General features: G+C 44.0%; 1 protein-coding gene across 18 annotated transcripts in view; it reads left to right on the top strand.

The window, feature by feature from the left end:
• DTNA (dystrobrevin alpha) overlaps positions 1 to 12,628 on the top strand; it is a 658,854-nt gene that overhangs the window by 607,424 nt on the left and 38,802 nt on the right. For all 18 annotated transcript variants that reach the window (XM_078687336.1, XM_078687334.1, XM_078687333.1 and 15 more), the window contains 2 exons: positions 2,830 to 2,962; positions 10,349 to 10,395. In XM_078687336.1, the coding sequence (XP_078543462.1) occupies positions 2,830 to 2,962; positions 10,349 to 10,366 (151 nt within the window). In that variant the 3' untranslated portion in view covers positions 10,367 to 10,395. The remainder of the gene's footprint in view (positions 1 to 2,829; positions 2,963 to 10,348; positions 10,396 to 12,628) is intronic.

Genomic DNA, 12,628 nt, shown 5'->3' with positions numbered 1-12,628 from the left:
ACCCCAGTTCAGACATGGCTATATGCAAATCAGTCTGACCCTGTGCCTCATGGGAACAGTCCAGCCCGAACTGCCAAGCCATGCCTTCCCTGGACCGGAAACAAGCTTCCGAGGACCGGTTTCTGGCATTACAGCCGTCTTCAGCCCGGCTTGCTTGAATCCAGCGGCAAAGTGAGCAAGGGACTCACGTCTGAGCATACCCTGCCACACTTATGGCTGCCAAAAGCGGTACAAAAGGGGGTGATGATGGACGGAGCATCCAAACCAATCAAACACTCACACCCAGTCAAAAGATCTGATTTTAATCCATCACCGTTCTTTAGCCCACTCTGCCACCCCAGTTCAGACATGGCTATATGCAAATCAGTCTGACCCTGTGCCTCATGGGAACAGTCCTGCCCGAACTGCCAAGCCATGCCTTCCCTGGACCGGAAACAAGCTTCCGAGGACCGGTTTCTGGCATTACAGCCGTCTTCAGCCCGGCTTGCTTGAATCCAGTGGCAAAGTGAGCAAGGGACTCACGTCTGAGCATACCCTGCCACACTTATGGTGGCCAAAAGCGGTACAAAAGGGGGTGGTGATGGACGGAGTATCCGAACCAATCAAACACTCACACCCAGTCAAAAGATCTGGGTTTAATCCATCACCGTTCTTTAGCCCACTCTGCCACCCCAGTTCAGACATGGCTAAAGGCAGTCTGACCATGTGCCTCATGGGAACAGTCCAGCCCGAACTGCCAAGCCATGCCTTCCCTGGACCGGAAACAAGCTTCCGAGGACCGATTTCTGGCATTACAGCCATCTTCAGCCCGGCTTGCTTGAATCCAGTGGCAAAGTGAGCAAGGGACTCACGTCTGAGCATACCCTGCCACACTTATGGCGGCCATAAGCGGTACAAAAGGGGGTGGTGATGGACGGAGCATCCGAACCAATCAAACACTCACACCCAGTCAAAAGATCTGGGTTTAATCCATCACCGTTCTTTAGCCCACTCTGCCACCCCAGTTCAGACATGGCTAAAGGCAGTCTGACCATGTGCCTCATGGGAACAGTCCAGCCCGAACTGCCAAGCCATGCCTTCCCTGGACCGGAAACAAGCTTCCGAGGACCGATTTCTGGCATTACAGCCATCTTCAGCCCGGCTTGCTTGAATCCAGTGGCAAAGTGAGCAAGGGACTCACGTCTGAGCATACCCTGCCACACTTATGGCGGCCAAAAGTGGTACAAAAGGGGGTGGGGATGGACGGAGCATCCGAACCAATCAAACACTCACACCTAGTCAAAAGATCTGGGTTTAATCCATCACCGTTCTTTAGCCCACTCTGCCACCCCAGTTCAGACATGGCATATAGAACGGTGATGGATCAAACCCAGATCTTTTGACTGGGTGTGAGTGTTTGATTGGTTCAGATGCTCCGTCCATCACCACCCCCTTTTGTACCGCTTTGGCCGCCATAAGTGTGGCAGGGTATGCTCAGACGTGAGTCCCTTGCTCACTTTGCCACTGGATTCAAGCAAGCCGGGCTGAAGACGGCTGGAATGCCAGAAACCGGTCCTCGGAAGCTTGTTTCCGGTCCAGGGAAGGCATGGCTTGGCAGTTTGGGCTGGACTGTTCCCATGAGGCACAGGGTCAGACTGATATGCATATAGCCATGTCTGAACTGGGGTGGCAGAGTGGGCTAAAGAACGGTGATGGATCAAACCCAGATATTTTGACTGGGTGTGAGTGTTTGATTGGTTCGGATGCTCCGTCCATCACCACCCCCTTTTGTACGGCAAGTTGATGTAGGCAGCTGGGCTGTGTACCATGCCATGTTCCCGCTCAATAAAAATGATTGACTCTAAAATGTTACTGCACTATTAAATACATTTTAAATTATTTTGTTAATATATGTAAGTATATTAAATTATATTAATATTATTTTTTAAAGATTTTTTGAAAAATTAAATCTAACTAATGTAAAATATTTATATTAAGTATTAAAAGTTACTGAAATTATATATAACATTCATTCGAGTTAATTGTTTAAAAAATAAGTTACATGTTTTTTTAAATTGAAAAAGATCATTAAATTATTTATAATTTATATATTTTGTTAACACTAAAACATTTTATAAATTAATATTATAAAAAAGAATTGGTTGATTTATTTTCACATTACTTCCAATGGGGTTTAATCTTAAATCCCTACATCTATTATTTTCTATTGGAGGGTATTGCAGCATTTATGAGTGGTTATGTGTGGTACTGGACTTACTCCGGCTCTGAGCTGGAGTACACTTACAATTGTTTTGGGTCCTTTTTCGCTGTAGTAACTGTAGAAGTTCAGTTTGTGCATAGAAGTGGGCTTACTCTTTTGTGGGTAGGTTTATGTCCCTCACTACACCCCTCTCAACCCTTCCATAAACCTCTCTACTCCTCCGTTAACCTCTCCCCTTTAGTCATAAGTATTCCCTATTTTTCAGTCACACTCCGTCCGTCCCACATTTACTTCTACAATGTATACCTAAGTGTGTGGAGATCTCTACAGTCGGGTGGCGATCTCTACACATAAAACATAAGAGCGGAAGAGCCATAGATCTCCACATGTAGACTAGTGAGTAGCACTTTGTAGTTTGTTAGTAGTAGTACTACTGTAGTACTACTAAATGTACTGCGAAATGCAGTTCCTGAGTAGGCGCCTATAATGTAAAATAAATAGGTTCAAAATAACTGAATTGAATAGTTAGCTATCAGGCTTACTATCAGTTTGAACCAACCACCTTTCTGGAGTTTAAAGAGCATTAGTATGTTTAAAGTGTGTTGCTACTAATAATATTTTGCTTTTAGAGTTACAGAAGATGGAGACTCCTACGGCAGGCCGGATGATGAAGTCTATGAAAATGATTCTGTCCATCAGCTCGAACATGAACTCAAGATGGAAGAGTATCTAAAACAGAAGTTGCAAGATGAGGCCTACCAGGTATGTGTACCAAGGCCCAGACAGAGGCTGCATTGTATCAGTCACCATGTCCTTTCTTCACTGACACTCTGTGTACCTCTCTTTTGACATGTGTGCCTGCCAAGGAGTGTTGTTAAGTAAAGGACCATTTCTCCTACCTGTCCTTCGTTCACAGACATGTAGCGCTCCACATTATTGTCTAGATGGCACACTCTGGTAGTGTCTTGCCAGCCATATAGGTGTATTGATTTAGTAATGTTCGCACAGCAGAATGAAGTATTGTTAGTTTGAGCACTTTCAATAGATAAGACATGATCTTAACAATGGGCATAAAATTAACATTGGGCTGCCCACGGTATGGAGACGAGGCAGCTTTTCTGGCAGCTGCGGATGATATTCGCCTTCTTGATCAAGGCTCATCAGCATTGTTGAACTTATTGGATCTCACTGTTGCTTCTGTCTACATGCCTTTAACTGGCACAGATGTTTTTTGTATCTAACCTAACCCAATTACCTTGCCCCCTTTTTCTTCTGAAACCTCCAGAAACATCTGTACAGTATTTCCGGGGTACTCCCAATTGTGACTCTCTTCAACCTACTTCCATCTGGCCTGATGCTTGGTGGAGAATTGGCCAAGATGTTCAAGTGGCTCTCTTAACACTAATAAAATTGTCACCCAAGGCCTGAGCACCAGCTGTCTTGACTACAGCAACACTCTATATGTTCACATTCCTGAGTATCTCATAAGATGACTGTGTACTGCTCAGAACACAGCAGCCCGCCTGGTGCACAATTATTCAGCATGTACATTGATGTCTTCACATCTTAAGGCCTTGCACTGTCTTCCTATACACAAACATTCCATCTATAAATGACTATGACACACACACAAAGGGTTACATGGTGGTGGGTCACACTACCTGAGTAGCAAGATTTCTTTGAACAAGCCTCCAAGACTGCTCCATTCCAACACCCTTTATCTAGGTACACTTCCACAAATTCTCCTCACAAAAACTAGTGGTCGGTTCTTTTCCATTCTGGCAGCTCATAATAGGATCCTTCTTCTCCTTAACCCCTTCACTGCGGGGTGTTTCGGAAGGGGGGCCGCGCACGGCGCCACCGTGCTTGTGACGAGCTCAGCTCGTCATGAGGCACAGTGGAGCTGCACTCATGACGAGCTGAGCTCGTCTCAGCCACACCCGTTTTGGAACGATCAGCACAGCAGGGAAATTATCCAGCGTGTGAACGTTCCAAAGGCCGTGACGAGCTCAGCTCGTCATAAGTGCAGCTCAACTGTGCCTCATGACAAGCTGAGCTCGTCATGAGCACTCAACGGGTTAATCTATGACTGACTCATAACTTTCTCACTTTTAAAAAGAAACTCAAGATATGGTTGTTTTGGCAACCTAGCTCAGTCCTTATTCCAAGTCCTTGTCCAGGTTCCATGCTCCTCTGCAGATGTTCTAAGCGTATAGATACCCGTTTGGGGTGAGTAGAAACCCTACAAATAATTATAACATAACAAGCATAACAAACAGGTACCTGCTTGGCATCTCTTGCATCAGTCATCATGTAGGATCTTTTCATGGATATATTCCTTAGATGCAAAAATTATTCAAAGCTTTTGAGCAATCACTGTTAAGGTACATTAATGATTAAATATGGAAAATTAGCAGACTAAGAGGCTGCATTGGTAGTTGTGCCACTGTCAAATCCAAAGATAGCTTCTGCTCGGCATCAGAACTTAATGTTCGTAATTCTTGAATATATTCCTTTAACTTTATGAACCTACTAGCAGCCTGTCCTGACGTTGTCCGGGGATGAAATGTAATGTGTGCAATGTTTGTAATAGTAAATCCTAATTTATGAGGCACCGAGTGAATTCCGCGGTTCTGAAAGCCGTGCCCGTTTTTTTAGGCCTGCCCCCTCTGACAACGCCGAGGCTCACAAATGAGTAAAGGTTTGTTTTTGTTATCGCCGCAAGTACTGTGAGTGTTATCAGTAATCGCCGTAAGTACTGTGAGTGTTATCAGTATTGGAGCGTGAATGGGCGCGAACATTGAAATCCAAGACCATTCATTTTGTGTTTTTTGTTTTGGCCCAGGCCCCTCTGACAACGGTGACGGACACAAAGGCGTGAATGTTGCGCCGAGTAAATTCCGCGCTTCTTAAAGCCGCGCCCCTTTTTTTAGGCCTGCCCCCTCTGAGAACGCCGAGATTCACAAATGAGTAAAGGTTTGTTTTTGTTAGCGCCGCAAGTACTTTGAGTTTTATCAGTAATGGAGCGTGAATGTGCGCGCACAGTGAAATCCGCGCACCTTTTTGTTCTTGTGCCGGGCCCCTCTGAAAATGTGACGCCCACAAAGGCGTGAATGTGACGCCGAGTGAATTCCACGCTTGTGAAAGCCGCGCTCCTTTTTTTAGGCCAGCCCCCTCTGACAATGCCGAGGCTCACAAATGAGTAAAGCTTTGTTTTTGTTAGCGCGGCAAGTCGGCAGTTAGCGCGGCAAGTCGGCAAGTACTGTGAGTGTTATCAGTAATGGAGCGTGAATGGGCGCGCACAGTGAAATCCGCGCCCATTTTTTATTTGTTTTTTGTTTTGGGCCATGCCCCTCTGACAACGGTGATGCCCACAAAGGAGTAATGTGAAGTGTAGTTTGAGACGCCCATCGCTACTTTGACACGCCCATCGCTGACAGCATAACGCCAACGCCCACAAGGGACTTCTTTACCCCTAAGGTTCTTTGACCTTTCTAATGTATATGGTGGCCAGCTGTATAGCCTATGTCCATCTGCTGTAACTCCACTTTACAATGCTGTATTGGGTGTTGTGATTGGTGCTGTACTTCTTGAGATTACCCGCCTCAAAGGTTTCAGCTCTCTCTTTATAATAGTAGTATATATGTGTTCTTCAAAGAAAGGATACATTTTCCAAACTGTCCCGCTTCTTCCTGTGTTTCCTGGTAGCAATTTTGTAACACGTATTCCACATAGTAGTTTCATGGGATGCCCAAGCACAATGTTTGCAAGTTTGGCATTAGGAGGGTTGTAGGCTGAGACCTGACATTATTGTACAGTATTTACTATGCAGCTTATAAGTTAAAGTTACTGGCTTGGGTGCCCCAGATAATTGTCGTATAGCACGATACAGGGCATCATTCAGGTTGAAAGTCTTTAATTTGATATTGAGGTCTTTATTCGCTGTGAAGGAGTAACGTATTGGTAGTGAACTACTGCCTTCACACACAGGACCAATCCAAATGTCTTTCTTGTCAGCTTGCCCTAGTTTACAGTGAGAAAATTCAATTTTATTCCTGTAATTGGTCATCTGCATAGGTTCTTTCAACTCTAGTCCCTCCTTTATGTTACTGCTTTACCTGAACGTATCTTGTAATAACAGGCTGCCCAGAGCTAATATTGTTTGAGGACTAGCTCTCCATATGTATGGACCAGACAAAGGGACAGTAAATAGCTTATTGCCCACCAGAAGGCACACCATCAGCTTGACGTGGAACAAACGTTTGTTGATTTCTCAACTTTGATCAGGGAGTCTCAGGTCCTCAATCTATGTTATGTTATAGTATGGCATGGTTTTGTATTGCAGATATTTATAGCATGCATATCACCCACCACTGGGTATCCTGGCACTAGAACAAACTGGAAGGATTGGCTGGTGATGCATGGAAGAGCGCAGGATAACATCAGAAAAGCTAGGTTTTAAGTTTCCTCTCGAACACATGGAGGGAACTGGATGATCGAAGTTTAAGAGGAAGTTGGTTCCAGTGCTAGATAAGAGAATGATCAGCCACCTGAACTGGCTTGACAGATACGAGGAGTAAAGGCCAGGTGAAGAAGTGAAGATCAAAGAAACTTGGTTAAAGGTCTTGAAGTTGTGACAGAGCAACTTATAGAGCTGACGTATGCACCGAAGCCACTGAAGGTCCTGGAGTGAGTGTGTGACCGATGCGTTGGGAGATTTAGTACCAGTCTAGCTGTAGCATTTTGGACAATTTAGAGCCTCTTGACCATGTAGTCTAGTATGTCAACTTAGGTCATTACCATTGTCCAGTCTGCTGGTGATCAGACTTGAATGAACATCTTATGGTCGGTTATGGGCAACCAGAAAAAGGTTTTACACAAATGTTTGAGGATGCCAAAGCAGGTGGATGAAACAACAGAGATTTGATTGGCTATGGAGAGTTGATTGTCCATTATGATTCCCACATTTTTAGCTCCTTTAACCCCTTGGCCAAGGCGGTAATTCTGCCGTGGCGCTAGGGGGGAGGGGGGGCCGCGTGGCGCCACCATGCTCGTGACGGAACCACTCCGTCACAAGCGCGCTGTGCTTGTGACGGAGTGGTTCCGTCACGGCCCTGCCCGCTCAATAGAACGCGCAGGCACGGAATTCCATCAGCGTGGGCGGGGCGGCCGCGCCGTGACGGAACCATTCCGTCACCAGCACAGCGCGTCCGTGGCTCGTGACAGAGTGGTTCCGTCACCAGCACGGAAGAGGTTATCTGTAGCGGGGATATGACACCTCTTGGGCCACCGACCTCTAGACCAGCGCACAGTGCGTTTCCAAACAAGACTACCTCTGTGTTGTTGTTGATAAGCTTTAGATAGTTTTAGTGCATCCATCTAGCATCTTTGAGCATGCAGGCATTTAGGCTTCGTTAGGTGATAGGGACGTTTTCAGATATGGAGACGATAAGCTGCGTATCGTCTGTAAACAAAACAACCTGGAAACGACACAATTTAATGGTTGCAGCTAGGGAAGCTAAGTAAATGGTAAAAAGCATGGGGCTCAGTAATGAGCCCTGGGGAACTTGGTGCATTACCTTTGTCAGGTGGAACTAAGAGGGGATGAGGCATACAAATTGAGTGCGCTCAGTCAGGAAAGACTAAAGCCATTTAAGGCTCTCCAAATCCATGTAAACATTTTGCAGTACGACATGAAACACTGTAACGAATGCTGCAGAGAGATCCAACAGGATCAAGGCCGCTGATGCTCCCAGGATGCAGCAGATATTGTCCATTGCAGCTATGAGAGTAGCCTTCATGCTGAATGTGATGCGTCCAAGAGTTGAATGGTTTGTAAAAACCTAAATAGTTGGGCTTTGACTAACTTTTCCAAGACCTTAGCAGGATAAGACAGCAAGGAATTGGGCCTGAAACTGGATAGAATAATGGTTATTGTTGATGGTTTCTTTAGGAGTGTTACAACCTCGGCGTGTCTCCAGCTAGTTCAGTAAGTAGACATAGTGAGCGACCTGTTGAAGAGAGTGGTTAAAGCAAGACCAATGACCAATTGGCTTAAAGTGAAGCTCGGGTAAGGACAAGTATCGTCAAGAGAACCTGATTTACTGGACAGCATAGAAGTAATAAAATGTTCTAAACTGACTGGGGTCGAAGCAGGACAACACAGCTCCTTGGGCAGATGCAGAAGAAAGACTGATGATGGGAAAGGTACTTGAAGATGGGAGGGAGTCAAAAAGAGGCATACAGATTGTTGATTCTGTTCATGGAAAAAAATCAGCAAGTGTCACAGAGTTGAGAAGATGGCTGAATAGATTACGATTTGTCAGTAGGGTTGGAGATTTATTTGACAACTGCGAAGATCTTGTTGGAGGAATTGAAGCTTTCGTAGATATGGACAATAATAAAAGTATTGTACCTGACCAGGCGGATCTTCTTGTGGCAAATGTTGTGGGCCACTATGTAGAAGTGACGGTCTTGAGCTGAATGAGAGCATTTCTAGGCCTTATTTAGCTGCTTGCATTGATAGTGTTTAAGGGCCTCTGTGTATCAGGTAGACAAAGGGTGCATTTCCTGTCAGAGAGCTTTTTTTGAGGAGGGCTACGCCACCTAGGGCGCTAGTGATCCAGTTACTAAACCTAGCCACACTTAAAATGGTATCTCATGTAAGATCGGATGGGAGTTGGTAAGACTATGTCTAGGCTGTTCTTAGTAATCAGGTTCTACTTTTCATGAGAATGGGATGTGTAGTGATGGCTGGAGTGGGATTAGGGGTCAGGATATCACAATGTATAAGATGGTGATCAAGCATGTCACCCGTACATTCAACACCGTGTTAATATTTTTAAAGCACTATAGATCTGAAGACAGTTTTACTAATGATGGCGATAATCACCTGTTAAAGAACCAAAAAAACAGGGATCAGAGTTATAGGTTGTCCATTTCTCCTTTGTGATAATGAAAATGAGTTTGAACAATAATGTGAGGTAAACATTTGCTAGAGCATGCTACTCAGTGGGGGGGGGGTGACTGCAATAATTTTGGTTTGCGTGGTAGATTGGGCATCTGTTCGGATATGCACTATCCCAAAAAGAACTGCAGTAATTACAGAAACTTTATTTGTACGTCAAATATGCTGTGACACACTTACATTTGTATTCATGAAGTTATATCAGGTTATCAGATTGAAAGGCATGATGGTCAACATTGGGCTTTTACAAGGTTGCTAATCTCTGTTTCAGCCGAAACAGATGGCTTGGTTAAGAGATGGATATCTTTTATAAGGCACCTCCTAGAATCGATGATCACATGTAAAGCCTAGTGAGCTCAAGAAAGGAGGTGGAATATGTATATAAAGTTTTTAAAGCGTGCTTTGACACAGATATAATTGTTTTCTGCTTGAAAAATCATCTTGATAGCACAACCTTTACACACTGGGAAGGTCTCTGCTGCCACTATGAAGTTCTTCTATCCATATGTTCTACTCCTTTCCATGCAGGGCATTGGCATGTTTTTAAGGCACGAAGTGGGCAGATATAATGCTTTAGCAATCTCATGCCAGTAGTTTCAAGAATGGAAAGACTGGTCAGTAATGAGGTTATACATGTGACAGTCTGCTCACTGTGTATAAAGACATGTCCCAGTCAACCCTACACTGAGGGTACTATATTGACTCCCAGAGAATTCTGGATACACCTTCAAGCCCCTTTGCCTCACCCACACATGCTTGTGCATGAATTGCCCAGAATACCTCAGCAACGCATGAAGATTTTGCATCCCTGGGCACTTAACAGTTCCAGGCACACTCTACCTCACTACCCAAAAGAGGCAGTAGGTCAGAAGGCCGCCACTCTGTTGTCCAATGACCCTTCCTATGTACGCTCTCCCTGCCAATATCTGAGGTAAAACCAGCCGACCTTCAGAAAAAAGTAAAAGCTCCTCTCTGTTAATGTTGTGTCTGCCTCTCTTCAGCTGGGACACGGCTAAAGGGTATTGATGTCTTTGTCATACACTTGAAGTTTCTACAATTACTCACTGTGTTTTGTATACAATAAGATCTGACCCAGTGTTTATGATTTACAATAATTCTGACATTGACTGTGAAACTGACTATAATTGTATTTCTTTATCTGATTGTTTCTTTGGTCACAGGTCAGTTTGCAGGGCTGAGCGCAATGTCAGGATGTCACTCTCCTCAAGTAAGTATTAAAACATGGTGCACAAAAGCTGCTCGCCAATGATGTCTATTGGCATTTGTTGTTTTCACTGTTGTGCTGTATTCATACAAGTGCTAAAAGTTAACATGATGGTCCGAATACGTGCCCTGCTCATCTAATTCAATTTAAGATTCTGATTTGATGAAATGGCATCCACAAACTCCTTATGTAAAAGAGATTGATTTAGCATACACAACCCCCAGCACTCTGTTGCCACTTTCTTGGTCTTTAGCGCTATATAAGTTTTGTGATTGATTGATTGATTGATATTCCCCATTGATAATGGTTCGCAAATCCAGCCAGAAAAGCCGCAATTCTGTCACCTTCTGTTAGAGCCTCCAACTATGTTAGAGACAACCAGGCGCTCAGGCGAGTTAAACTGTTTATCCTGAAGCTGGTGAAAAATTTTTATGGGTGAGGAACACCCAAATCCAGGCTGTGGATACAGGTTTACGGGTAATTAAGACACATTGAGTGTGAATCTCAGGTTTGAGGGGCAAGATTTTTGTTACTTAAGTAATGCAAGCTTAATTCTCCCATATTTTGTTGACAGTACATGTCATATCTTACCACTGTTGAAATACCCAGGTCATCATGGTCATCCTCATGTTGCACTACTATTACCATAATCAATAGCTTCACCACCGAGATTATAGCATTAAAATCCAACAGAAAACACGGTTGAACCAAAACCATATCTGTCAGTTAGACTGATTGGGGCCCTATTACAGAAAGGACTAACTCTCCTTGTTTGTGTCGTGGCACGCCTTTAAGTAGGTAAACCAAACCCATATCTTTAGACTGTGTGGGGCCTTATAACTGTAAGGACGCACTGTCCCTGTTTGTGTCGTGGCACACCTTTAATGTAAGTGCGCCAGGTGCAAACAGGGATGGTGCACCCTATTACTGATAATGTGCTTCTCCTTCTGTATTACCAAAGTGCTCCTTGGGTACAGAAAGTGGGCACACGTGCCCATTATGCCTTGGGGGCACTTTACATAATATAGCCCCTGGTGGGACTGAATATATATTGTTGAAGGTTAACAGTAACCTAGCCATATTTGTTTACAGCTGTGAACAAACATTGTAATGTTGGATTTCTGGGCTTCTACTTGCCATTAGAAGCCCCGAGTAGAAGCCCGAGCACCCCATTATTTTCAGTGGAGCTCCCAACATTGCATTGTTCTAATAAATCCTATTATTACGCAGCTTGAAACAATTCACGTTGTGGTGTACACTGGTTAGTGTTATAATACATGGGATCTTGTTTTCCCTGTATAAAAGACATTCTCTAATCTCCTTATTACAGGTGACTTGTGATTACTCTAGTCTCCTGCAATAAAGAAATGACGTAGCTGCTCAATTGTAATACGTTATTACAGTTTAGTTCTGACATTGCAGTGCCTACTGCTAGAGCCAGCTGCAGGGGTGAAAGGCAGTTCACAGAGCATAATTGAAGGCCAATTGTAAACAAGGAACACTGGAATTGCCATTTCTTTCTTCTGATATATGTTTCTAAAAATTAAAAGAGTTCAGTGGAAAGGAGATATTTATGACAACTATTTTTGGAAAAATTTCTCTTTACTTACATTTTGTAGTTTTTAATGATTCAAATGACCAATATTCACGTAACTTGTTCTAGCACAATTAGACTATGAACAGGTTTTACCACAATCTTGCACTTGCACTGGTTGCCATCCCTTGGAGTGCATTTCCCATATTGCTAGTCCATTATCAAACTCCACATTATCAGTGCCACAGGAGACTCAAGGAAAAAGAAAATAAAACAATATCTGATAGAGACATCTAGCCGCAGATTCCTTACCTTTGAATTTCCCAGGCGTCAAACTGCATTCGGAAGATTTTTCTTCAAGCAGTACCACTGAGCGCCAGTATTTTTATGGTTTAAATCTTTTATTGGTTTTCATACACAATAGAAAACAAGACCTTCAGCTCCCATGGCATCATGCAAAGGTGACAAGTAGTGCGCAAAGGTTAACATTACCACAGGTAATAAGCATGGAGCGGGTCGACAGAATCAACAAAAGAAAAACATGATAAGGGTGTCCCAAACTAACACCCCACCACTCCAAACCCCACCCATCCTGCCCATCCCCCGTCCACCAAAAAACAAAAGTTGAGGAGCGAAAAACAACACACTTGTCAGTAGCGTCGTTTACGGCTCTTCGTAGAGCTATCATTTGGAATCTGCGTG

The sequence above is a fragment of the Lissotriton helveticus genome, chromosome 4_1 (assembly GCF_964261635.1).
Source record: "Lissotriton helveticus chromosome 4_1, aLisHel1.1, whole genome shotgun sequence".
Taxonomy (NCBI): Eukaryota; Metazoa; Chordata; class Amphibia; order Caudata; family Salamandridae; genus Lissotriton; species Lissotriton helveticus.
Note: the sequence above shows the minus strand (reverse complement) of the source record. Positions and strands in the feature narration are given on the sequence as shown.